This window comes from Bufo gargarizans, chromosome 5 (genome assembly GCF_014858855.1).
Source record: "Bufo gargarizans isolate SCDJY-AF-19 chromosome 5, ASM1485885v1, whole genome shotgun sequence".
In the NCBI taxonomy this organism is placed as follows: domain Eukaryota; kingdom Metazoa; phylum Chordata; class Amphibia; order Anura; family Bufonidae; genus Bufo; species Bufo gargarizans.
In genome coordinates, this window is record NC_058084.1 from 282,246,600 (window position 1) to 282,273,256 (window position 26,657).

General features: G+C 42.2%; 1 protein-coding gene across 1 annotated transcript in view; it reads right to left on the reverse strand.

Moving 5' to 3' along the window:
• The window catches only part of SLC6A3 (solute carrier family 6 member 3), a 154,624-nt gene extending 128,639 nt beyond the window's left edge, over positions 1–25,985 (reverse strand). Inside the window, exons 1-3 of the mRNA XM_044295484.1 lie at positions 25,700–25,985; positions 20,802–20,933; positions 14,204–14,441 (exon numbers count right to left, since the gene is read on the reverse strand). Of these exons, the coding sequence (XP_044151419.1) occupies positions 14,204–14,441; positions 20,802–20,933; positions 25,700–25,985 (656 nt within the window). The remainder of the gene's footprint in view (positions 1–14,203; positions 14,442–20,801; positions 20,934–25,699) is intronic.
• Between the last annotated feature and the right edge of the window lie 672 nt (positions 25,986–26,657).

Consider the following 26,657-nt stretch of genomic DNA (forward strand, 5'->3'; position numbering starts at 1 on the left):
CCGAACGCCTGGGTCCACATTCTGTGTCTGCGGGTCACACCACTGCCTCCTCTTCCCCTGTTTTACGTGCTGGCAAATCCCCTGTCCAAAACACAGGCCCGGATGCCTCCCGTCCTGCACCTGGACCTTTTCAAGCACCATCAGAGACCACATCAACTTTCATGTCCCAGAGCAGCGTCCAAATGTCATTATCCCAGGCATTTGAACCCAAGTGCAAAGACCCAGCCACCCACCCACAGGCCATAGCACTAAATGCACAGCTTTCAAAATAACTGGCCCTGGAAATGTTGCCATTTAGGCTTGTGGACACTTAGGCCTTCCACAGCCTGATGTCGGCAGCCGCCCCTCGTTACTCAGTCCCTATTTTTCAAGGTGTGCCGTAACAGCCTTACATCAACATGTGTCCCTTAACATCACACGTGCCCTGACCAACGCAGTTACTGGGAAGGTCCACTTAACCACGGACACATGGACAAGTGCTTTCAGCCAGAGATGCGACATTTCCCTGATGGCACACTGAGTGAATGTTGTAGAGGCCGGGTGCGACTCATACCCTGGGATGGCACAGGTGCTACCGACACCAAGGATTGCAGGCCCCAATTCCATCAGGGTTTCTGCCACCACCTATATTAGTGGCTCAAACCCCCACTTCTCCTCCTCAACCTCTTCTTCCACTTCCACCTCCAAATTTTCCACGCGCAGCACCAGTCAGTCATCAGTCGGTCGCTGGAAGCAGTGTAGCACTGCAGTGGGGAAGCAGCAACAGGCTGTGCTGAAGCTGATCTGCCTAGGTGACAGCACATCGCCGCAGTGCTGTGGCAGGGGATAAGAGACCAGACTGAGCTCTCGCCACTCAACCTAGAACCAGGCATGGTTTTGTCTGATAAAGGCCGTAACTTGGTGGCGGCTTTGGAGCCTGGCAACCTTAGACACATCCCAGGCGTTGCCCACGTATTCAACCTTGTGGTTCAGCGATTTCTAAAAACATACTCCAATTTGCCTGAGCTACTGGTGAAGGTGCGCCGCTTGTGTGCAAATTTTCAAAAGTCACCGACAGCTTCAGCCGGTCTGTCAACACTGCAGCAGCACTTGAAATTGCCAGCTCACCGGCTGTTGTGCGACGTGAGCACGCACTGGAACTCCACGTTCCACATGTTGGCCAGGCTTTGTGAGCAGCAGAGGGCGGTTGTGGAATACCAGTTGCAACATGGTCGTCGCCTTTCCAGTCAGCTTCCGCTATTCACAAGCGAGGAGTGGGCATGGATATTTGACCTCTGTGAGGTTTTACTCAACTTTGAGGAATCAAGACAGATGGTGAGCGGCGATAACACTATTATCAGCGTCACCATCTTCACTTCTGTGTCTTCTCAAACGCTCGCTGCTCACAATGAAGGCAGATGCTTTTCATGTGGAAGAGGTGGAAATGGGGGAAGACAATACAAAGGTTGATGATAGCCAGACCACTCTCAGTTCGTCTTGTCAGCGCGAATTGGAGGCTGAAGAGGAGGAGGAGGAGCAGAAGACGGTTGCCTCAGCTACAGAGGGAAGTACCCATGGAAGTTTATTTCCATCTGTTCTGCGTGGGTGGGCAGAAAAGGAGGAAGAGGATGAGGAGTGATCCTCCTGATGATGACAGCGAAGACTCGCCTGTTGGTACTCTGGCACACATGGCTGACTTCATGTTAGGCTGCCTTTCCCACGACCAGCGCGTTATATGCATCTTAGACAACACAGATTACTGGTTGTTCACCCTTCTTTACCCCCTCTACAAAGAGAACTTCACATCTCTCATTCCTCTGGTGGAGAGGAGGAGCAAAACGGTACAACACCAGAAGATCCTTGGAAAATTGCTGTAAAAATTTCCATCTGACAATGCTGGCGGCAAAGTCCGTAGTTCCTTGGCCAACCGAGAAGGGGAGACAAGGGGAACACACAGCAATTCCAACAGAGGCAGGGCAACACTCTTCAAAGCCTGGGACAGTTTCATGACACCCCGCTAGCACCCTCACCCTGATGCATGGCCTAGTGTTACAAGGAGAGAAACATTTTGGAAGATGGTGAAGGAGTACATAGCAGACCATCTCAGCTTCCTCAATGATCCCTCAGTGCCTTACAAATACTGGGTGTCCAAGCTGGACACGTGGCACGTACTGGCACTCTACAGATACGCTTATCTGTTATAATGCCACCAGCAGCACTAAATACACGCTCAGACAAAACGCTGGTGGCAGGGCAGGCTTTGAAGGTGCTGGCCTGCCCTGCCACCAGCGTTTTGTATGAGCGGGTATTTAGTGTTGCTGGTGGCATTATAACAGATAAAATCTATTTTTTACTTTGGTTTAGTGCGTAAAACCTTAATTAGAATGTGGGCCTAGTGATCAGTTTAAGGCCTTTTAAGCAGCATAAGCAGCAACATGGTGATAAAAATGGCAAGGTGACATACTGTGGAGATGGCAGCATGGGGAGGCCGCATAGTGGCACAATGACTGAGTCTGGATAAAAGACTAAGGCCACAGATTGTTTAGAAAGATGCAGATGGAAACAAATCTGTGGAGCTGTATGATGGTCAACTGCAGATTAATGCAGACCAGGGGCCTAGCTATAGGGAAAGCAGGGGAAGCTGCAGCTTTGGGGCCCTGACCCAGAAGGGGCCCATCCAGGAGGAGGAGGACTAAAGGATTTGGTCAGGGCCCCCTCAACAGTATTACACAATTAAATTATATACAGTGAAAGTATAGACAGTGTATAAGAAAGATGGAACAGCTGCCGACCCTGGTCTGAGAGAGCGATTTTTACTAGCCACAGGAATGGGGGTGGTATGGTGTGGAGATGGCAGCATGAGAAGGCCACATAGTGGCACAATGACAGAGTCTGGATAAAAGACTGAGGCCACAGATTGTTGAGAAAGATGCAGATGGAAACAAATCTATAGAGCTGTATGACGGTCACCTGCAGATTAATGCAGCCATAAAAATCAAGTTGGGTTTGTCGGTTCCACCTCAGCTCACCAGCAGACCCGCAACTCTAATTTTTTACAGGGTCAGCTCATCTGCAGGCCCGCAACTCAAATCTTTTACTGGGTGAGCTCACCTGCAGGCCCACAACTCAAATATTTTACTGGGTCAGCTCACATGCAGGCCCACACCTAAAATCTTTTACTGGGTCAGCTCACCTGCAGGCCCGCAACTCAAATCTTTTAAAGTGTCAGCTCATTTGCAGGCCCGCAAATCAAATCTTTTACTGGGTCAGCTCACCTGCAGGCCTGCAACTCAAATCTTTTACAGGGTCAGCTCACCCGCAGGCACTCGCATATAATGTTTTACAGGGTCAGCTCACCTGCAGGCACTCGCATATAATGTTTTACAGGGTCAGCTCACCAGTAGGCCCGCACCTAAAATCTTTTATAGGGTCAGCTCACCTGCAGGCCCGCAACTCAAATCTCATACAGGGTCAGCTCACCTGTAGGCCCGCAAATCAAACCTTTTACTGGGTCAGCTCACCTGCAGGTACGCAACTCAAATGTTTTACAGGGTCAGCTCACCTGCAGACCCTCACATATAATGTTTTGCAAGGTCAGCTCACCCAAGGGCACTCGCATATAATGTTTTACAGGGTCAGTTTACCTGCAGGTCCACAACTCAAATCTTTTACAGGGTCAGCTCACCTGTCGGGCCAAAACTCATGCTGCCTTGCTTTGAAGTAGTAGCCGTAGCTGTTTATCAGGTTCCCTCTCCAAAATCAAACAATGATTCCCCGTTACTGGTGGTCACCATGTTAGGCGCATAAAAGAACATCGAAAGTTGATAGGGAAGATATCAAAATGGATAAGGCAGAAGTTTCCTCATCCAAAATACTGCAGTGACATTCCCTGTGATTTTTTATTATTCACTCCAATAACAGGGCATCTTAAGAGTCCTGTATTGTTTTTTATCGTCACTACCTCCCTAAATCGGGAGTGTGTGATTTGTCACCACCCGCTTGCCTTTCTTGGATGTCGTAGCCGTGTCTCAGGCTCCATATCCGGAATCAAACACTGATTCCCCATTACCCGTAGTTTACAATGGTTTTGAGCCGACAATTACATCGAAAGTTGATAGGCTAGACATCCGAATGGATCGCGCCGTCACGGGAACGTGCCATCGGCCCCAGGTTAACTAGAGTCACCAAAGCGGCAGCAGGCCACTGCCCATAATGTTTTAGATGGTCAAATCAGCAGGCCCTTGCTCCTAATGTTTTTGAGGGTCACCAGCAGGCCATCAATCATAATTTTTAAAGGGTGTGTATGATGCGCTCCTTTATGTGTCACTAAGGGTACATCAGAGTGCCTCTTCCTTGTAATTTTTGGCAGCACTTGCACTTTATATACAAGAAAGTATTCAGGAAAAACAATGTCTTCTATCAATTTTTACTCAAATTTTTTTTTTCCCCCTTGGTTTTGTGTGTATTATTATGTAAGTAAGTGGCATACTATTCGGACAACATAGCTCCCAGCATAGACTAGCGAGTCCAAGATGCATCCATACATCCTCCCCATGCTGTTACAGAAGCATTTCGGTGGTGTTACCAACGATTTCTGACATTTTCTTTTGAACCAGGCATCCTCCCCTCTTCAGAGCAGGGTGTACCTGGTTTAATGCTCGGGTTCTCCCATTGACTTTCATTATACTTGGGTGCACGGTTGAGCACCCGAATATCACAATGTGTTTGGCCTGAGCCCACGAGCACCCGAGCACTACGGTGATCAATCAACACTAATATTAGACAATCAATCAATTTTACTGCAGGCCAGTGGAGTACAGGCCCCAAACAAGAGGCATTCACCGGACAGAAAAGATCAAGTGATTATGTGGCCGGAGGTATATTAGACGGTCATTAGATAAAAAATTTACTGCAGACCAGTGGAGCACAGGCCCCAAACATTAGGCGTTCACCGTACAGAAAAGAACAAGTAATTATGTGGCTGGAGGCATATTAAACGTTCAATGGATATCAAATTTACTGCAGGCCAGTGGAGTACAGGCCCCAAACATTAGGCATTCACTGTACAGAAAAGAACAAGTGATTATGTGGCTGGGGGTATATTAGATGATCATTGGATAACAATTTTACTGTTGGCCAGTTAGATTACAGGCCCCAAAAATTATGCATTCATCGTACAGAAAAGATCAAGTGATTATGTGGCTGGAGGTATATTAGACCGTCAATAGATATCAATTTCACTGCAGTCCAGTGGATTACAGGCCCCAAACATTAGGCATTTACCGTACAGAAAAGAACAAGTTATTATGTGGCTGGAGGTACATTAGGCGGTCACCGTATAACAATTTTACTGTTGGCCAGTTAGATTAGAGGCCCAAAAAATTTGGTATTCACTGTACAGTAAAGATCAAGTGATTATGTAGCTGGAAATATAACAATTTTACTGCAGGCCAGGGGAGTACAGGCCCCAAACATTAGGCATTCACCGGACAGAAAAGGCCTTTGATGCCGCTGTATTTGCATAAGACAGGGACCATTCTTTGTTCTGGCTGGTGGCGGATATGTGTGGGATGGCATGAGTAAATTCAATTAAACGTGGTCGTCACAAGTTTTAAATTCCTCCGAGATCCATGCCTTATTCATTTTTAGAAATGTGAGGTAGTCCACACTGTAATGAGCTAGGTGAGTGCGGTCAGGATCCCCCCTGCTGCGCTGAACGTCCTTTCGGACAGAACTCTCAATGTGGGTCAAGCCAAATTGAGCGGGGTTAGCCACTGACCGGCCTGTGACAGCAGAGCTGAAAGCAATGCAGGACCAGTGTGGCTCTTGGCTTCCAGGCACAACAACAGCAGCACATCAAGGCAATGTCTCACCTGGCAGGTTAAATAGGTTCTGGGGAGCTTGGGGGTGCAGCGGAAGAGGCTGTAGCAGTGGAAAAGGAGGAGTCAGCCGACAGGGAGACGGAGGATGGAGTAGGAGGAGGAGAAGAAGAGGCAGGCCTGCATGCAATCCATTGCGGTAACACCAAATCCACACAGGTGCCACGGGTTGCATGCTTGACAGCCGCCAGAGAATTCACCCAGTGGGCAGTAAAAGCTATGTACCTTCCCTGCCCGTGTTTGCTAGACTACGTGTCTGTGGTCAGATGTATGTTGGCACCGACACTGTGTGCCAGAGATACATTTACTTGACGCTGAACGTGGCCATATAGTTCAGGGATGCGCTTCTAAAAGAAATATTTCCTTCCGGGGACCCTCCATTGCGGTATGCCAATGGCATTCTCCAACTTCCCACTTAGGCTCCGGCCTGGTGCTCCGACCCCTACCACCCCTGCGAAATGGCCTGCCTCTTCCTCTGCCTGTCATTTTTAAAATGACCCTGTGACAAAATCCCTATAGAACAGCAGTATTTGTCGAAGCAGGTATATCGCAGGCCTATTTGGTGGAAGCCAGTATATCAATCCCCTCTATCAGTATTTTGTGGAAACAAGTACATAGAACCCCTTAATGAGTATTTGTTGGAAGCTGGTATATCAAACCCCTTAATCAATATTTGGTGGAAGCCAGTATATCAATCCCCTCTATCAGTATTTTGTGGAAACAGGTATATAGAACCCCTTAATTAGTATTTGCTGGAAGATGGTATATCAAACCCCTTAATCAATATTTGGTGGAAGCCGGTGTATCACACCCCTCAATCACTATTTTGTGGAAGCAGGCATATCAAACCCCTTAATCAGTATTTTGTGGAAGCAGGTATATCGCACCCCTTAATCCGTTTTTTTGGGGGGCAACAGGTATATCACACCAGTTGCAAATAGTTATTCCAATAGCGTTTATCCCTCTGTCTAACTGCAGTATCTCAGCAGAACCGCACACAACTGCTGCACAATACAAATGCACTATAATATGCTTTCTGTGTTAGAAGGTATATTATAAGTTTATCACACCCCTCAATCAGTTTTTTTTTTTTTGGGGGGGGGGGGGGCAACAGATATATCACACCAGTTGAAATTAGTTATTCCAATAGCGTTTGCCCCTCTATTTAGCTGCTGTATCTCAGCAGAACCGCATACAACTGCTGCACAATACAAATGCACTATAATATACTTTCTATGTTAGAAGGTATATTATAGGTATATCACACTCCTCAATCAGTTTTTTTGGGGGGGCAACAGGTATATCACACCAGTTGCAATTAGTTATTCCAATAGTGTTTGCCCATCTATCTAGCTGCAGTGTTGCAGCAGAACTGCACACAACTGCTGCACAATACAAATGTACTATAATATACTTTCTATGTTAGAAAGTATATTATAGTAGTGTAATTTCAAATGGTCATAGCACTCAACAGTAGCCTGGCTTGTTTTGGGGGTGCACGTCACGGATATGTTCCTCGCTCCACCTCAGGAACCACACTTGTAGTGTTTATACAATTAGACAGCACTCCGCTTGATTGATGTGGTGATTAGTGAATTTTATTCAGCCAGACATAAAGATGCACAATGTACAGTTATGATAACGTTTCGGTCTAAATGAGAGCCCTTCCAATCATTACATCAATCAAACAGAGTGCTGTCTAATTGTATAAGTACAGAAAGTGTATTATAAGTATATCACACCCCTCAGTATGTCACACCTATCGATAGCACACCTATACCAGTGCGTAAAAGGACTTTTGTGGCCCTATTAGCTAGCGTTTGGTGTCCCTAACAGTCTGTCCCTGCTCCACACAGCAACCTCTCCCTACACTGGCAAAAAACAGAATGTAAAATGGCTTCCAGATCTGGTTTATTTATAGATTAGTGGGTGTGTCCATGTGCTGAAACATCTCAATTGGCTGTCCTGTGCCACCTGATAGATGTGTCATGGGTCAAAGTTTGGCACAATGCAAAAGAATATGGCGCCAGCGGACATTGCCATATGTTTGCATGTTCGGTGAACCGCGAACGAGCAAAGTTCACCGTGAAACGACCGCCGGGCGAACCCCAAGGCCATCTCTATCGGCGGCCACGCTACAGCCGCTTTAGTGCCGGTAGACTTGTCAGCTGCACGCACCCCATCAGAAGCCTGCAGCTATACCATTACTCATGTGCGTTTGTCTTTATGCTCCTGGTGAAAAACCGGGCTGATTCCGGTATTAGAAACGCGTCGAGCTTAGGACTTTGACATTTATTGCCTTATAATGCCAAGCATTTAGACAGCCTGTGGGGCATTGATTTATTGATTGGGAGACCCCTATGCTCCATATCCAGCAGCCAACAATTAAATGCTGGATGCGCATAGACAATAAATAGGGCGTAGGGATAATATTGGTACCTGGAGGCCTATGGATTCATAATACAGCCAACAGATACCAGATCCCACAGCACACTATTGGAACATCGCCTTAAAGGGTCTCTGGACATACAGTATTTAAAGACAGTGGGCTGAAATCTCGGATATCATTGTTGGAAGCCCAGCCATTCAGATATTGATTGATTACTTTGATGGCTGGTATCTATTTTATATAATATAGTAATGCAGCCATTTGAACACTGATCTCATATACAATCTTTAGTGGTACGGCCATAAACAAAAAGGGTGCATGTCTTATATATGTATGTTCTTGACATGATCCTGTATAGTCTGGTTCCCAGCCTGTTGGTTCATTAGGTGGATTTCCACTAGTTTTAGCACAATTTATTATCACAAGTGTTTTTAGTGATTTTCTTTCAGGAAGTTAATCCTAATTCTGTAGGAATTAAAAATAGCCAGGCGCTATTAATCAAATGTTGTTGATTAATTTATTATCATCAATACTTTTGGTTATGTGTTAACACAATGCCAAGGAGGAAAGACATTAGCAATGATATAAGAGAAGCTGCTTATAAGTGTGGGAAGGGTATAACGCCAATTCCAAACAATGTGAAGTTCATCATTTTACAGTGAGAAATATTAATCACAAGTGGAAAACATTCAAGACAGTTGACAGTCTTTCCAGGAGTGGACATCCCAGCAAATTCACCCCAGGGTCAGACCATGCAATGCTCAGAGAAACTGTAAAAAGTCCAAGAGCTACTTCTTAGATGCCATAGACCTCAGTTTGCATGTTAAGTTGAAAAGTTTTAAGTGTTAAAAGTTTATGTCAGTGCAATTTATAAAAGACTGAACAAGAATGGCTAGTTTGGAAGGGTTGCCAGGAGAAAGCCTCTGGTTTCTAAAATGACCATGGCAGCATGGCTTATGTTTGCAAAGCTGCACATTTACAAACCACAAGACTTCTGGAATAATGTTCTTTGAACAGACAAGACCAAAGTAAAGATGTTTGGCCATAAAGCACAAAGCCACACTTGGCGAAAACCAAACACAGCATCAGCACAATCACCTCATACCAATTGTCAAACATGGTGGTGGAGAGTTGATCATTTGGACTTTTTTTGCACCACAGTACCTGGAGACACCTTGAGTGGAGCAAAGTATTCTAGAGTCAAATGGGAGGCTACAAATCCAAGAGCTAAAGCTTAGCAAAATTTGTGTCATGTATCAATGATCCCAAGAACACCAGCAAATCTACAAAAGAATGTCTGAAAAATAAGTTGTTACAATGGCCCAGTAGAAGTCCAAACCTCAACCTAATTGAAATACTGTGGTGGGACCTTAAGTGAGCTGTGCATAAACAAATGCCTACAAACTTTAATGAACTAAAGCAATGTTATAAAAGAGAGGGCCAAAATTTCTCCAAAACAATGTCGAGACTGATACAGTCATAGAGAAAACAATTACTTCAAGTTGTTGCTGATAAGGGTGGTTCAACCAGCTATTGATTAATGGGGTATCGTTTTTTACACATGGTTTTTCCATTTTGGCTTAATTTTTGTTAAATATATAATAAAACTGTGAAATCTGTTGTGTGTTCTTTTTCTGAGGTTGTCGTTACCTATTTTTTTACACCGTCTAAGGAGTGAAACCAAGAGATGCATTTTCTTAGCATCTTTCCCCTCTAGCTAGTAGAGAATGGGTTCCCAAGTGAAGGACCTACCTCTGTTACATCTATTTTCCTTAATCAGACATAGATAGATAGATAGATAGATAGATAGATAGATAGATAGTTAGATATAAAAGATAAGAAAAAAGGGTCTTATTTTTTCAAGTGAATGTTGGTAGGCTGCAATATCAGACACAACCAAAAGTTTTCTAATCCTAGACAAAAGATTGTCCAAATTAGAAAAACATGGCTGCTTTCTGCCAAAACATCACCACACTGATCCACAGGTTGTGTGTGGTATTGCATCTCAGACCCATTTACTTCAATACCAGACACAACCCATGGACAGATTCATCACAGTTTCTGGAAGTAAAGAGCCATGTTTCTTTCATCCAGAATAATCTCTTAAAGAATCTCTAAAAGTTTTGATTTGAGAACCATAAGCATCATTCTTATAGAAAGAACAATTATGTTAGATAACCCTGGAAGTCATTAGAAGACATTTTACTTTTGTATTTCTCATCCTTCCAATGTACTTTTGCACTCAACATCGCAGTTCCACATTTGTTTGCTCACTTGTAGTCACACATCTTTTTGTAGATACGGTCACAAAGCTAACATATTTAGCAGCTATCAAAGCCAAACAGCTTTTAGCAAAAAGAAGGAAAACATTAATACCTCAAAAGAACTTCTCCACCTCTGTAAATCAGACATAATGTAAACAAGTAGCAGTCACACATCAAAACCTCATGACAGCTGCAGCATCTGCTGTGGTTGAGGATTTGCACAACAAAAGCACATCTTACTGGGCATAAAAGACCAGCTGTCTAAGGTAACTACCATAGTTTGGATTAATGTACTCAATTCCTAAAAAGTTGTACAGGTAATTAAATATGCCTCTGTCACTTAAACTGTGTATTTCTGTAAATACTTCCATCTTCTTAACCAACATTACAGCTGGAGACCTCAGTCTACTAGTTTTGAAACTTGCTAGTGGCCGTATGTAGATGATCAGCCACAATGGAAGCCTAACAGTGGCCTTGTTTCCCTGGCAATGATAGTAATAGAGCCCTTACCAACCACCACAGTTTGCTTACAAATGAGCTGGGTTAACACAATGCTTTTTATCAGTATATTTCTCATATAATACTTTTTTTTTGCTGACCCAGAGCTTAACGTATATTTTCAGTGTTACTAGTATCTTCACCACTCTCCAAAAAGTTTAAACCTAAGACTCAACTGGATAATCTAGTGTATCAGTTGCTGAGGCAAATGTATCACTACATAGGTTCTTCTTCATATGAGCTTTACAGGAGATGATTTGACCATCATAAATTTCCCTCAGCAACAGATAGCACAAAACCAGCTGACTGCACCTTATGGCAACACATTTCCATCCTTTAGAATAATTCCATTAATTCCATTAATAATTGAAAATGAATAACTACAGATTCATGGTTTTTTCAATTTCCCACTGTTTCATAAGATATATCAGCAAAATAAATTGAGAGATTAGCATGGCTCAAACTGTCATGTAAATAGAATGGTTTTATTACAGACATTTATGTAACTATGCATTTAAAGGCTATGTACACCTTTAGGCCCCTTTCACACGGGTGAGTATTCCGCGCGGGTGCGGTGCATGAGTTGAACGCATTGCACCCGCACTGAATCCGGACCCATTCATTTCTATGGGGCTGTTCACATGAGCGGTGATTTTCATGCATCACTTATGCATTGCGTGAAAATCGCAGCACGTTCTATAGTCTGTGTTTTTCACGTAACGCAGGCCCCATAGAAATGAATGGGGTTGCGTGAAAATCGCAAGCATCTGCAAGCAAGTGCGGATGCGGTGCGATTTTCACGCATGGTTTCTAGGTGACAGTCTATTCACTGTATTATTTTCCCTTATAACATGGTTATAAGGGAAAATAATAGCATTCTGAATACAGAATGCATAGTATAATAGTGCTGGAGGGGTTAAAATAAATAATAATATTAACTCACCTTCTCCTCTTGATCGCGTAGTTCCCGGTCTCTTCTTTACTTCTTTAATGATGAGCTGTGGGCTAAAGGAGCTGTGGTGACGTCAGATCACATGATCCATCACCACGGTGATGGACCATGTGATTGGAGAATGTGATCTGACGTCACCCAGGTCATTCAGCCCACAACTCATCATTAAAGGAGTAAAGAAGAGACCAGGAACTACGCGATCAAGAGGAGAAGGTGAGTTAATTTTTTTATTTTTTAACCCCTACAGCCCTATTATACTATGCATTCTGTATTCAGAATGCTATTATTTTCCCCTATAACCATGTTATAAGGGAAAATAATACAATCTTCAGAACATCAATCCCAAACCCGAACTTCTGTGAAGAAGTTCGGGTTTGGGTACCACACATGCGCGATTTTTCTCACGCGAGTGCAAAACGCATTACAATGTTTTGCACTCACGCGGAAAAATCACGCGTGTTCCCGCAACGCACCCGCCTCTTTTCCGGGCCAAAAATATGACGCCCGTGTGAAAGAGGCCTTAGGGGCAATTTTTTTAAGTATTGCATTGTACTCATTTTGAGCTAAAATTATTTTTTAAATTGGTCTAAAAAATATGAAGTCCATTTTCTGTGCAGAGCTGACATGCTCTAGTAGCAGCCTTTGGATTTTCTGTCTTTTCTGTCAGATCAGGAGCAGAAGACTCCTTATCTCTGCTCTATGACCTCCTAAACATTTATTATAGCTCAGTTCTTATCTTACTGATAAGAATGTGGCTTAAATAAGTGTTTATGACCTCTTAGTAGTTTAGAGATAAGGTTTTTAGATTACTGGTAAAAAGTAAAAGTAAAAGTACCAGTCACACAGCAAGAAAAACAGTTAACTCTTTGTGACAGAATGTCTCAATATTTTTAATAAAGGGCAATTGAAAATATGATTTTTAGCCACAAATGACTAACGTCTAAATTTTAAAATATTGCAAGTATTTGAAATTTTAAAACAAAACAAGCTTTTAACTCAAAATGAAGCTGAGACACTATAAACACTATATATATATAAATATATATATATAAAAACTATAAAAATTATGTTTAAAAGATAAGTCCACCTTCACAAATTTTTACTCTGATGTATAAAAATTAAAAAAGAAGAAATTAAGCGAATAAAAAAAAAAAATTGGGTTATGAAGATATAGGTTTCTGCAGGATACCAGACTACAAACAAATTCTATGTAGTCTGATCTTACATCTTTTCATCTGCCCTATACTTCTTCCTTACATTTGGTAGGGTTGCATAAAATATGAGGCATATAAGGTGGAATGTGACTGTAGTTAGTTTGTAGTTTATAATCATGGAGACGGATGAATAACATTAAGCTGAGAGACTATAAATACTAGAATTATTTTTAAAAGATAAGTCCACCTTTACAATTTTTTTAACTCTGATCTACTGTATACAAAACTAAAATAGAAACACATTTTGCAAATGTAATAAAAAATGTATGCAGACATAGGTGTCTCCAGGGTAACGGACTACAAATAAATTCTATGTAGCCTGATACTACTCTGTTCTATCTGCCCTCTATTTCTTCCTTCCATTTGGCAGAAGGCAGATGAGGTGGAATGTGACAGCAGATAATTAGAAGTTTATAATCATGGAGACACACGAACTTTCATAGAGATTGAAGGGATTGTTTCAGATTTTTATATTGATGTATACACCATCAATATCTGATCGGCAGGGGTCTGACAACTTCACAACCTGCAGATAAGATGTTCTAAAGTAGCACCTGAAGTAGGTGTCAGAACTACACCGCTCCGTCCATTGCTTAGTCACTAAGCCTTAGTGGATTGAGCTAATTACTGCAGTGTTGCTTTCATTCACTTCAGTTTGAGCAGAGCTGCAGTAACTAGCTCCATCCACAACCCAATGTATAGAGCTGTGTAGTTGTGGTGCTGTATCTACATTGGAACAATTGATTAATGGGATATTGATGGCATATCCAGAGGATATATACCATCAATATAAAAAATCTAGAAATCCCTTCAAGGATTTTTTATCTGCGTGCAGATCATATGAGCAGGAACACACATCTACTAATGAATATCTGCTAAGTGAGGGTTATATAATAAGAGCAAATCTACATTCATAGTACACCATATCAGGATAGGCATTATGAAGCATTTTAGCAGAGAATAATTGATAAAACATTGCTAAGTAGTAGCAGTTTTTTCTGACATTTTAAAGGGGCAGAAGTACTTACTCAAAGTATTCTGCAGCAGGTGTCACTTTATACCTATCATTTATATAGGAATATCCAGAGTCACTGAAATTGTTATATCTTGTCTCTGAGCAGTTAGGGCTATTCCATGAATTGTTGCAGTGAATCCAAGGCAGTTCTGATGTAAATGATGAGAACAGATAATGGATGGCCCACGCAATGATAACATTGTAGAAAAAGCCCACGTATAATGATATAAGAATGACTGTAAAGCCAACACCTAACCAGAAAAACAAAATACATGTTGTTTACTAGTTACATATATATATTAAAATGCACAAATATGACTTCAAACTGTGTCTAGCCTATCCTAAATGAATAGTACCAGTGCATATAAGAGAGGTTGTCATATAGCTTATCAGAAAAAGCCATTTTCAGGCTCTAGCAGCTCCTTTCCCTCACCCCCTCCTTAGAGGTCTAGGAGTAGCATGTGTTTCTGTCTCTTTAAATAAACTGTGCATGTCTCCTCTCTCTAACTGCAGCTCACTCCTCTCCAATAGCTTCTATTAGCAGCATGTTATTTGATCCACCAGTGAGCTGGCAGCCTGTCTCATCTCTCAAGATGGACTTATCAGAGAAGTTAGTTTAGCAGAGGGTAGTGGGAGAAAGAAGCGTTTTTCTCTGATAAGATATATTACAAGTTTTCTTATATTTATCTACTACTGATTTATGCAATTTCTGTTGAACTGACAGTGACCATTTAAATAAAGGCTATGGTTTATTTAAAAAAATGTAAAAGAGGTACTCATCTTTTGAAAGTCCCACCATTCCCACAGTTTCTCCTCCTTACTAGACTTAAAGTGATAAAGTGTGGATCCCATTAATGCTGAAAATTACTGGCCTTATTCATTCCTATGTGCTAAGGCCAGTGACTAGCTGCAATGGTTATGTGAATGGAAGCGGCACATCATCAGTTCCAGTCTTGCAGGGACCAGAACCTGCAGGGAAGGGAGCCATAGCACTAGAACATTAAAAGCTTGGTCCTAAGGACACTTTGCTCAACATCAAAGATCTGTAAAATCTATGAGTAGAACAATGTAAGAAGGATAGATAAAGAACTGGTTGGTAATCATCTAGTAAACTCAAGGTGGTTTCCCTTGTTTCTTTATTTTCATGCCATTTTTTGAATTCTCCTCTTCACAGAGGACACGCTCTTCAAAGCAATGGTCCAGTTTGAAGGATTCTAGCATCCCATTTATTATTTCTATTATTGTTGGATCCCCCAAGTAAATCAGCTGTGATATATTTCTATCAATAAGAACTTACTGAATAATGAGAGATATTAGTATTGTTAATATTGTTCCAAATTTCACTTTAAAGGATGTTGTCAACTAAGTAAATTGTTGGCTTACAAATTGTCAGAATGAGAAATTACACATATTGATATTTGCATCAATAGCATAGTACAGGAAGAGGACTTAAACTTCCAGGAGTGCATATTCTCAAAGTGCATTTTACCGTATTTTTCACCCTATAAGACGCACCTGCCCATAAGACACACTTGGGTTTTTGAGGAGGAAAATTATAAAAAAAAAAATTTGAACCAAAAGGAGTGCTTTTGGTGGATTTTGAACTAATTGTGGTCTTTGGATGACGCTATTATGGGGGATCTGTGGGTTACACACTGTTACTAGGGATCTGTGGATGACACTATTATTGAGGATCTGTAGAAGACACTGTTATGGAGGGGATCTGTGGATGGCACTGTTATGGGGGATCTGTGGATGGCACTGTTATGGGGAGGGGGATCTGTGGATGGCACTGTTATGGGGGATCTGTGGATGGGACTTTTGTGGGGGATCTGTGGATGGCACTATTATGGGGAGGGGGATCTGTGGATGGCACTGTTATGAGGAGGGGGATCTGTGGATGGCACTGTTATGGGGAGGGGAATCTGTGGATTGCACTGTTATGGGGAGGGGGATCTGTGGATGACACTGTTACAGGGAGGGGGATCTGTGGATGGTACATACAGTTGCAAGAAAAAATATGTGAACCCTTTGGAATGATATGGATTTCTGCACAAATTGGTCATAAAATGTGATCTGAACTTCATCTAAGTCACAACAATAGACAATCACAGTCTGCTTAAACTAATAACACACAAATAATGAAATGTTACCAAGTTTTTATTGAACAAACCATGTACACATTCACAGTGCAGGTGGAAAAAGTATGTGAACCCTTGGATTTAAGAACTGGTTGAACCTCCTTTGGCAGCAATAACTTCAACCAAACGTTTCCTGTAGTTGCAGATCAGACGTGCACAAAGGTCAGGGGTAATTCTTGACCATTCCTCTGTCACGGACGGTGTACAGGAAACAAGACAAAGCAACATGCATATATGACTGAGTGGATCCAAAGCTAAGGAACCAAAAGGGAGACCCCTGCACAAGACCTGAGACTATCCCTGGCTGCTCAGCCTATGCAAAGATCCGAAAGGTGGAGGTTTGCATATCCACGTACCTCGACTATATAACCCCTGAACACCCTACAATAGTGAAGGGACACGACCACCGGCTCCCTACTCCAGACACGGAGGGAGTCAGGGTCACCTGGGATCCAGCAAACAGAAAATAACAGATAAATGTTCAGCACTTAACTTTGTAGCAGACAGGAAAACAAGGTCAGCATGCACACACACTCCAGGAGGAAGTATAAGCTGCCCAGCAATGCACCATGGGGAGGGATTTAAAGGGAAGCAATCAGTCCAACTCCATGACAGCTGAGAGAGGCTAACGAGATGAGGAACTGAACAGCACAACAAAGAGAACTCAAGGAGGAGGTTCTGAAAGGCCTCTGTCAGAGCTTCTCAGCTGTCTGGTTGTGACAGTACCCCTCCCTCTACGAGTGGACTCCGGACACTCAGAGCCCACCTTCTCAGGATGGGACCTATGGAAAGCCCTGATGAGACGAGAGGCCTTAATGTCCGTCACTGGGACCTACATCCTCTCCTCAGGACCATAACCCTCCCTATGAACAAGGTACTGAAGAGAACCGCGAACAAGACTAGAATCCACAATCCTAGAGACCTGAAATTCAAGATTCCCATCAACCATAATCGGAGGAGGAGGCAAAGGCGAGGGTACAATGGGTTGAACATAAGGTTTCAATAAGGACTTATGAAAAACATTATGGATCTTCCAAGTCTGAGGAAGATCAAGACGGTAGGCAACAGGATTGATGACAGACAGGATTTTGTAAGGCCCATTAAACCTAGGACCCAACTTCCAGGAGGGAACCTTCAATTTGATATTCTTGTTAGACAACCACACCAGATCACCAACATTCAGGTCCGGACCAAGCACACGTCTCTTATCTGCCACACGCTTATATCTCTCACTCATGCTCTTTAGATTATCCTGAATCTTTTGCCAAATAGATGACAAATTGAGGAGAATCTGTCCTCATCAGGTAAACCAGAAGACCCCTCTCCCGAGAAAGTCCCAAACTGCGGATGAAACCAAACCAAACCAAAAAATGGTGACTTATCAGAGGACTCCTGACAACGGTTATTTAAAGCAAACTCAGCAAGGGACAAAAAAGAACACCAATCCTCTTGATTCTCCGCCACAAAGCAGCGCAGATATGTCTCCAGATTCTGATTGACGCGCTCTGTCTGGCCATTCGACTGCGGGTGGAAAGCAGAAGAGAATGACAACCGAACCCCCAAGCGAGAACAGAAAGCCTTCCAGAATCTGGAAACAAACTGCGTGCCCCTATCAGAGACTATGTCTGAAGGAATACCGTGCAATTTGACAATGTGATCAATAAATGCCTGCGCCAGCGTCTTAGCATTGGGCAAACCAGGAAAAGGGATGAAATGCACCATTTTGCTAAAACGGTCCACCACCACCAGAATCACAGTCTTCCCCGAGGAACGAGGCAGGTCCGTGATAAAGTCCATGGACAGATGTGTCCAAGGACGGGAAGGAATAGGTAAGGGAAGGAGAGGACCTGATGGCCGTGAATGAGGGACTTTAGCACGAGCGCAAGTCTCGCAGGCTGCCACAAAACCCTCAACCGACTTACGAAGCGCAGGCCACCAGAATCTCAGAGCGATGAGATCCAGTGTGGCTCTTGCCCCCAGGTGCCCAGCAAGGACCGTATCGTGGTGTTCCTTAAAAATCTTGTGTCTTAAAGTGAGAGGCACAAACAACCTCCCAGGAGGACAAAGATCAGGAGCCTCTGACTGGGCTGCCTGCACCTCTGCCTCCAATTCAGAAAAAAGAGCAGAGACCACCACACCTTCAGCCAAAATGGAACCCGGGTCTTCAAAATTCCCGCCTCCCGGAAAACAACGTGACAGGGCATCTGCCTTCACATTCTTAACTCCAGGGCGGAACGTGACCACAAAATTAAACCTAGAAAAGAACAAAGACCATCTGGCCTGTCTCGGGTTCAGACGCTTGGCTGACTCCAAGTAGGCCAGATTTTTATGGTCAGTAAAGGTAATAGGGTGTCTGGCATCCTCTTTACAGAACTTTTTCAGTTCAGCAATATTCTTGGGATGTCTGGTGTGAATCGCTTTCTTGAGGTCATTCCACAGCATCTCAATCGGGTTGATGTCAGGACTCTGACTGGGCCACTCCAGAAGGCGTATTTTATTCTGTTTAAGCCATTCTGTATTTACTTCTATGCTTTGGGTCGTTGTCCTGTTGCAACACCCATCTTCTCTTGAGCTTCAGCTGGTGGACAGATGGCCTTAAGTTCTCCTGCAAAATGTCTTGATAAACTTGGGAATTCATTTTTTCTTTCGATGATAGCAATCCGTCCAGGCCCTGACGCAGTAAAGCAGCCCCAAACCATGATGCCCCCACCACCATACTTCACAGTTGGGATGAGTTTTGATGTTGGTGTGCTGTGCCTTTTTTTCTCCACACATAGTGTTGTTTGTTTCTTCCAAACAACTCAACTATGGTTTCATCTGTCCACAGAATATTTTGCCAGTACTGCTGTGGAACCTCCAGGTGCTCTTGTGCAAACTGTAAACGTGCAGCAATGTTTTTTTGGACAGCAGTGGCTTCCTCTGTGGTATCCTCACATTCTTGTTTAGTGTTTTACGTATCGTAGATTTGTTACAGGGATGTTAGCATATGCCAGAGACTTTTGTAAGTCTTTAGCTGACACTCTAGGATTCTTCTTCACCTTATTGAGCAGTCTGTGCTGTGCTCTTGTAGTCATCTTTACAGGATGGCCACTCCTAGGGAGAGTAGCAGCAGTGCTGAACTTTCTCTATTTATAGACAATTTGTCTTACCGTGGACTGATGAACAGCAAGGCTTTTGGAGATACTTTTATAACCCTTTCCAGCTTCATGCAAGTCAACAATTCTTAATCGTAGGTCCTCTGAGACCTCTTTTGTGCGAGGCATCATTCACATCAGGCAATGCTTCTTGTGAAAAGCAAACCCAGTACTGGTGTGTCTTTTCTATAGGTCAGGGCAGCTGTAGCCAACACCTCCAATCTCATCTCATTGATTGGACTCCAGTTGGCTGACACCTCACTCCAATTAGCTCTTGGAGATGTCATTAGTCTAGGGGTTCACATACTTTTTCCACCTGCACTGTGAATTTTTACATGGTGTGTTCAATAGAAACATGGTAACATTTAATTCTTTGTGTGTTTATTAGTTTAAGCAGACTGTGATTGTCTATTGTTGTGACTTAGATGACGATGAGATCACATTTTATGACCAATTTGTGCAGAATTCCATATCATTCCAAAGGGTTCACATACTTTTTCTTGCAACTGTATATAGCATCTTATGCTATATATGTGTCATCCATAGATCCCCCCTATATCAGTGTCCCCCAATACACCCGGCCCCCCTCTCACAGCAGTATTCATATGTAAACTGTAATCCTTAACCTCTTCTTAACTTTAGCTAAAGTAGCACTATCACGTGTACTACTACTTACTATTAAGCTCCCGTAACGTAGCGTACGTCACTCTTTCACGTCACGCGCCTGCTCTGCCTGCTTCATTCATAAAGTGGGAGGAGCATGCGTGGGACGTGAGTGAGTGACGTTACAGCTGCCAGCAGCTCTGCCCGCATCGGGAGCTTGATAGTAAGTAGAAGTACATAAGATAGTGCTACTTTAACTAAAGTTAAGAAGAGGTTAAGGATTATAGTTTACATATGAATACTGCTGTGAGTGGCGGGGCCCGGTGTAATACAGTGACTGCACCAGGCCCTGCCGCGATTCCAGCAGTTGCTGGTCTCCAGCCCCTCCTCCCTCCCCTGATACATTGCCGCGCTGTGCAGCATGGCAGCCAGCAATGTATCAGTTTTAGCAATGTAAAAATGGCAGCATTCGCCCCATAAGATGCACTGCCATTTCCCCCCACTTTTGGGGGGGGGGGGGAAGTGCGTCTTATGGGGAGAAAAATACGGTATATATAGTTTTACCTATTGAATCAGAGCGGTTTGTATTTCCTTCCTGTTGTATTAATACGTGCAACATAGAATTACCAGTATAATAATCTACACAGTCCCCACTATGTGACAACATATATTATTGATCAGTTACTATTGATGATTCTGGGGCTTAATATCCCAAAACATAATACACGTTTACCTTTGAATATTGGGCATATCTTCCAAACTCCAGCAGCCCCTTCTCTATTGAATTGCCCTATAGCCAATTCCATGTAGAAGAGAGGCATTCCAGCAATTATCATAAAAAACAAGTATGGCACGAGAAATGCACCTGTGAAGATAAAAACGTCAAGTAGTATTTAAAGTGCAACTCAAAGCTTTAGTTAAACCTCCTAAAACACTTCACGCTTGGAAATTTCTGCAGTTCTTCTTGTAGGCCATATCAAAGCTTTAAAGGCAATCTGTCACTATGATCTTGGGCTATATCTGCAGTACGATATGAGTAGAACTACAGGTAAGGATTGCTATTTTTATTTTCCTACTGTCCTTCATTCTCTCAATGTAAGTCCAGACTGTGCCATGCTAGCATAACGGAGAGGACTCATGTGCATGTGAACAGCAGTCCTGACAATGTATATCAGCACAGCTTTGAGCGCTGACAGCAGGGGAACAGAAGGAACCAGAAAAATAAAACATAGCAATCTGGACTCCTTATCTGAAGTACTACTCACGTATTAATACAGATACAATTCCAAGATCATGGTGATAGATTCCTTTATGTGCCTTTGCTTGTAAATGGCAAGTCATAAGCCACCAGAAAGTGTAAATACTTCCTCTGAGCATTAACCAGTTCAAAGAGTATATCTTATTGGCTCACTTATAAGACTTAAAAAAAATAATAATAATAAACTACACATAATTTGTATTGCTATGTCTATAATGACCTTGTCTATAAAATTATTATGGTACTAATCCTGCATGGTAAACGCTATATTTTTTTGCCTCACCTCCCCAAAAAAATGAATAAAGAGTGAACAAAAAGTCATATGCATATCAAAAATGACATCAATAAAAACTACAGCCCATACAGCAAAAAATAAGCCCTCATATAACTATGTTGGTGGAAAAATAAAAAAAGTTATGGGTTTTAGATTTTGGTAAAGCAAAAAACTACGTTTAATAAAAAGTGATTTTATGATATAAAAGTCGTAGAACATGAAAAAAACTATACAAATTTGATGTTGCCATAACCGTATAATAAAATTATCATATCAACTATACCACATGGAGAACCCCATAAAAAAAAAAAAAAAAAACACTGACAGAAATGCAATTTTTGCCTGCTTCACCTCCTAAAAAATTGAATAAAAGGCACTCAAAAAGTCAAATAGACTCCAAAATTATACCAGTAAAAATTACAGCCTGTCCTCCAAAAAAAATCAAGCTCTCACACAGCTACATCGATGGAAAATTCTAAGGGCTGTTTCACACAAGCGGATGACGTGCGTGGCATCCGCTCCGTGAAAGAGTGCCAAGACCCGATGCAGACTACAGAGGCACGGAGCATTAACATGACTGATAATGCTCCGTGCCTCTCTGTGATCTCTTTACTACGAAATCACAGTTGTCACTTTTAGTATTCATAGGGTGTTTAATGAAGGGTGCATGACCGAGATGGTGGAGATAAAGGACGGGTAAACATCCTGAGGATATAAGTAGCTACTGTTGTTACATATTATATGTTTGCACTGGTTTTTCTTCCTGCCAGTGCTATTAACAGAAAGCATTACAGTCAGTTTCTCCTCTGCCTCAAATACATGCTCTAAGGCTTCAAGAGATTATAGTCAAGTGAACGTTTAGGTTAGCAGTACATTTAATCATGTCATTTAGATATCTTATCTAACCCTTTAATGACTGGATGATGTTCCATTTTTTTTTTATATATTTTTTTTTATTAATTTGTTATTACCCAAAGCCATAACTTTCTTATTGTTTTTAGTGGAACAAGCTGTACTTTCTAATGGCAAAATTTATGGTAGCATAGAATTTTGTAGGAAGCGGGAATAAAATTCCAAATGGGGTGGAATTATTAAAAAAGCACAATTCCGCCACAGTTTTATGGATTTTGTTTTTAGAGCATTTCTTATGCAGTACAACTGATCTAGTACTTTCATTCTATGGGTCAGCATGATTACAACGATATAAATAAAGGTAGCAGTGGCTACACCTGGTGAGTGGATATAAATGAGGTGCTCACTCCGCAACCCACCCCAAGTTGCCAAGGAAAAAATTGGTTGAAATATATATGGATGGAGGGCACACAAAATATCTGGCGCAATATGGACTTAATCTAATAAATATTTATTAATATATATATAAAAACCTATTGCACATTCATAAATATAAGGCTACTCACAGATCAATAATCCAATAATGGTAAATATCGCATATCATATAGAGGAAAAATCTAGAGCCATACAACCTAGGAAAATAAACAATACTTCGATGGTTCTGTCAGTGTCGTATAACTTCTAAAAATACATTTGACTATGAGAATCTCATACTGCTGTACTTCTATTCTTAAAAGAATGTGAAACAGCGTATCCGAAAGGAAAGAAAATGTCCTTCTCAGCAGATCCACACCTCATGTAAGATCCCAAGTAAATGCACTTAATCGCCTCACAATTTTGACAGCACTCGGTGATTCACTTCTCACACCCAGATAGATTATAATGGCGTCCCACGTGTGCTGAAATGGATCACGTGACTCAGTCCATCAGCTGTGTGCTGTACTAGTACTAGTAGTCTCCAAAACCGCTGATGCGGAGGGAAAGAAAGGCCAAAATGTAACTTATGGACAATTGATCCTTGCTGTATACCATATTTATGAATGTGCAATAGGTTTTTATATATATTAATAAATATTTATTAGATTAAGTCCATATTGCGCCAGATATTTTGTGTGCCCTCATGATTACAACGATACCACATATGTATAGGTCATCAATATCTGATCAGCGAGGGTTCGACACGTGGCACCCCCACCGATCAGCTGTTTGAAGAAGAGGCAGAGCTCCATGCGAGAGCTGCTTCCTATTCATTACACTATGCAACATCGCCTCTGGAGTGGCGGCATAGTGCAATTACAAGTACTCACTCCATTACACTGCACTTCGAGACAATGTGAAGTGTAAAGAACAGGAAGCATCGCTCTCATGGAGCTCCACCTCCTCTTCAAACACACAAGTACAGAAGTTCAAGTACACATAATACTGGGCGGAAATCTGTGTCATCTTTATTCTATCCCAAAAAAGGAAAGAAGACATGTATACATGTATAATGAAGTGGTATGAATAACAATTCCAACATGCTCTGACTCCCACTGATATTGAATCTGTATAGAAGCACTCCGGGCCACCCTATCTGCCAGGAGCTCCAGCTTAGCCCCAATTTACTTGAATGGGACCATGTTGGCAGTTGACATGCTGGCATGTTTGGCAGTTAAAAAAAAAACGTATAAAACAATCAATACTCACCTCATGCTCTCATTCTAAGGCCTCATGCACACGACCGTTGTTTGGGTCTGCATCCGAGCCGCCGTTTTTGGCGGCTCGGATGTGGACCCATTCACTTCAATGGGGCCACAAAAGATGCAAACAGCACTCTGTGTGCTGTCCGCATCCATGGCTCCGTTACGCGGCCCCGGTAAAATAATATAACATTTCCTATTCTTGGCCGCGCTTTGCGGACAAGAATAGGCATTTAAATTGCCGGCGCCCGTTCCGTTCAGCAAATTGCGGAAAGCAACATGGGCGGATTCCGTTTTTTGCGGATCCGCGATTTGCAGACCTCAAAAAATGGAACGGTCGTGCGCATGAGAGCTAATGCTTACCAATTCCACCACCAATGACCACTCAGCCAATCATTGGCCATAGCAGGACCAGAAAGGAGAGATCAACAAGGGACTCAGAAAGCATTAGAATGGGAGCTGAGGTTTTAGCTTTGGTTTATTGCTAAGGTGAGTATTATGGATTATCAGTTTCACTGAGAGAGCACTTTAGAGATGCTGCCCATAGAAGTCTATGTAAAGGAGAGGGGGACAAGAAGGAGGAAAGAGCTGTCATAAGAGACAAAGACAGTGATAGTGCTTTTTAGGGTCCATTCACACGTCCGCAAAAGGGTCCTCACCCGTTCCACAATTTTGCAGAACGGGTGCAGACCCATTCATTCTCTATTAGCCTGGACATGAAACGGAGAGCACACTATGTGCTCTCCGCTTCCGCATTTGTGGAGCTCGGCTCCGAACTTCCGGGTTTCAGCCCCGAACTTCCGGTCCGCAGCTATAGAATAGGCATTTCTATAGCGGGTGCCGGCCAGGTGTATTGCGGATCCGCAATTTGCGGGTCCGCAACACACCACGGATGTGTGAATGGACCCTTACAGTAAGTGTTTTACTGCTCGATACTGTTGAATAATGCCCTCCATGCTGCTGCTGTAAGACATAGCTAGGGGAGCAGGATATACTATTCTCACAGTGTGTCCTATGGTTTGGATACAGCAAAACCTGATGGACAGCTAGAAATTAGATATGGAGCATACAGAGGGGAACACTGCTGGTAAATGCAGGGTTCAGATGAAGTTTAACTTAATGAGTTAAATACACAACTGAAGTAAACGTTAAATCGACACCTAATGCAACAAATGACATTTAAGAATTCCAGTGAAAGTTTAGCGGCAATAGCTTAACTTAATTTCTTTCAATGGCTTTTGATCAAATACTCATTGCATTAATCTAGGCCATTAATAATATAGTCTCTGAATACTCCTTTAACCTCTGATGCTCCTAATGAAAACAATAGTGAAGCCATGTAAAGTCTTGTATCAAACAGTGGACTTTTCATTTCAAGGATGACATCTTCTGACATTTCTCAAGGCCATGTAAGGAATAACGGTATTCAAAGCTATTCATGTCATTTGGTTTATATTACACCATAAGGAAATATAAGCTTGGGTCAATGAAGATGTGTTCGAGTGGCAACACAAAATAAACAATAATGCAAGATATACACATGTATTGCATGATAGCGTAGATCTTACCTCCTCCATTTTTGTAACATAAGTAGGGAAACCTCCAAACGTTCGCTAAGTCCACAGCAAATCCGATAACAGAAAGAAGAAAATCAATTTTTTTACTCCATGTCTCTCTCTCTTCAATGTCAGGATTTGTCTGGGATGAGTTCACCAGTACAGAATTAGTAAACTGAACTCCATTGTGTTCCTTTATAAGTATAAGCTCCACTTCCTTGGTTCCCATTGCATTAGATTCTTTAGCAGGAGCAACCACTGAAGACATCTGCTCAACTGATGGTCTAGGTTTGATCATTAGATGTAATTAAGACTGTAAACTGTAAACCAGGGGTGTTAGAATAATTAAAAGATCTCTACCTGTAGTAGACAAAGTAGTTCATGAAATCAAACTCAGGTTTATATTCATACTATATATTTGCACTGGTTATTTTCAGACCACATAATAGAAAGTAAAAAGCAATTAATATTGAACAAAATATTTGTTCATTAAAACATGATATATTGTAATATAAGGCATCCAGGACAAAGAATTAGAGGCTCTACGATGGTTATAAAATGTGTGTATAAAAGTTTACACATATACAATTCATTCATATAGACAATTAAAGAAAAATCAGTACAGGAAGGGCAAATAATTCATAGACAAAGGTAATAGTGGGAGAAAAAACATACTTAACATACTTGTCAGTGAATGAGAACAATTTTATTCACAATCAGAGGCAGCCACTCGCAGAACACTTCATGATACTCCTATAGGGCTTTATCTGGCAGTTCCATGGTCTTCACCATTTAGCCCCTATATGAGGATCTGGATTCCACTGAAGTGGAACTGCCAGGCCACTAACTCCTGGAGTAGTCTCAGTTCAAAGGCAGTTGACCCATGGGGGTTAAGAAACACTAGTGCAAAGCATAAAGTGGTCAGGCATAACTGTAGTCAGAGACAAGCCAAGGTCAGGGCAGGCAGAGT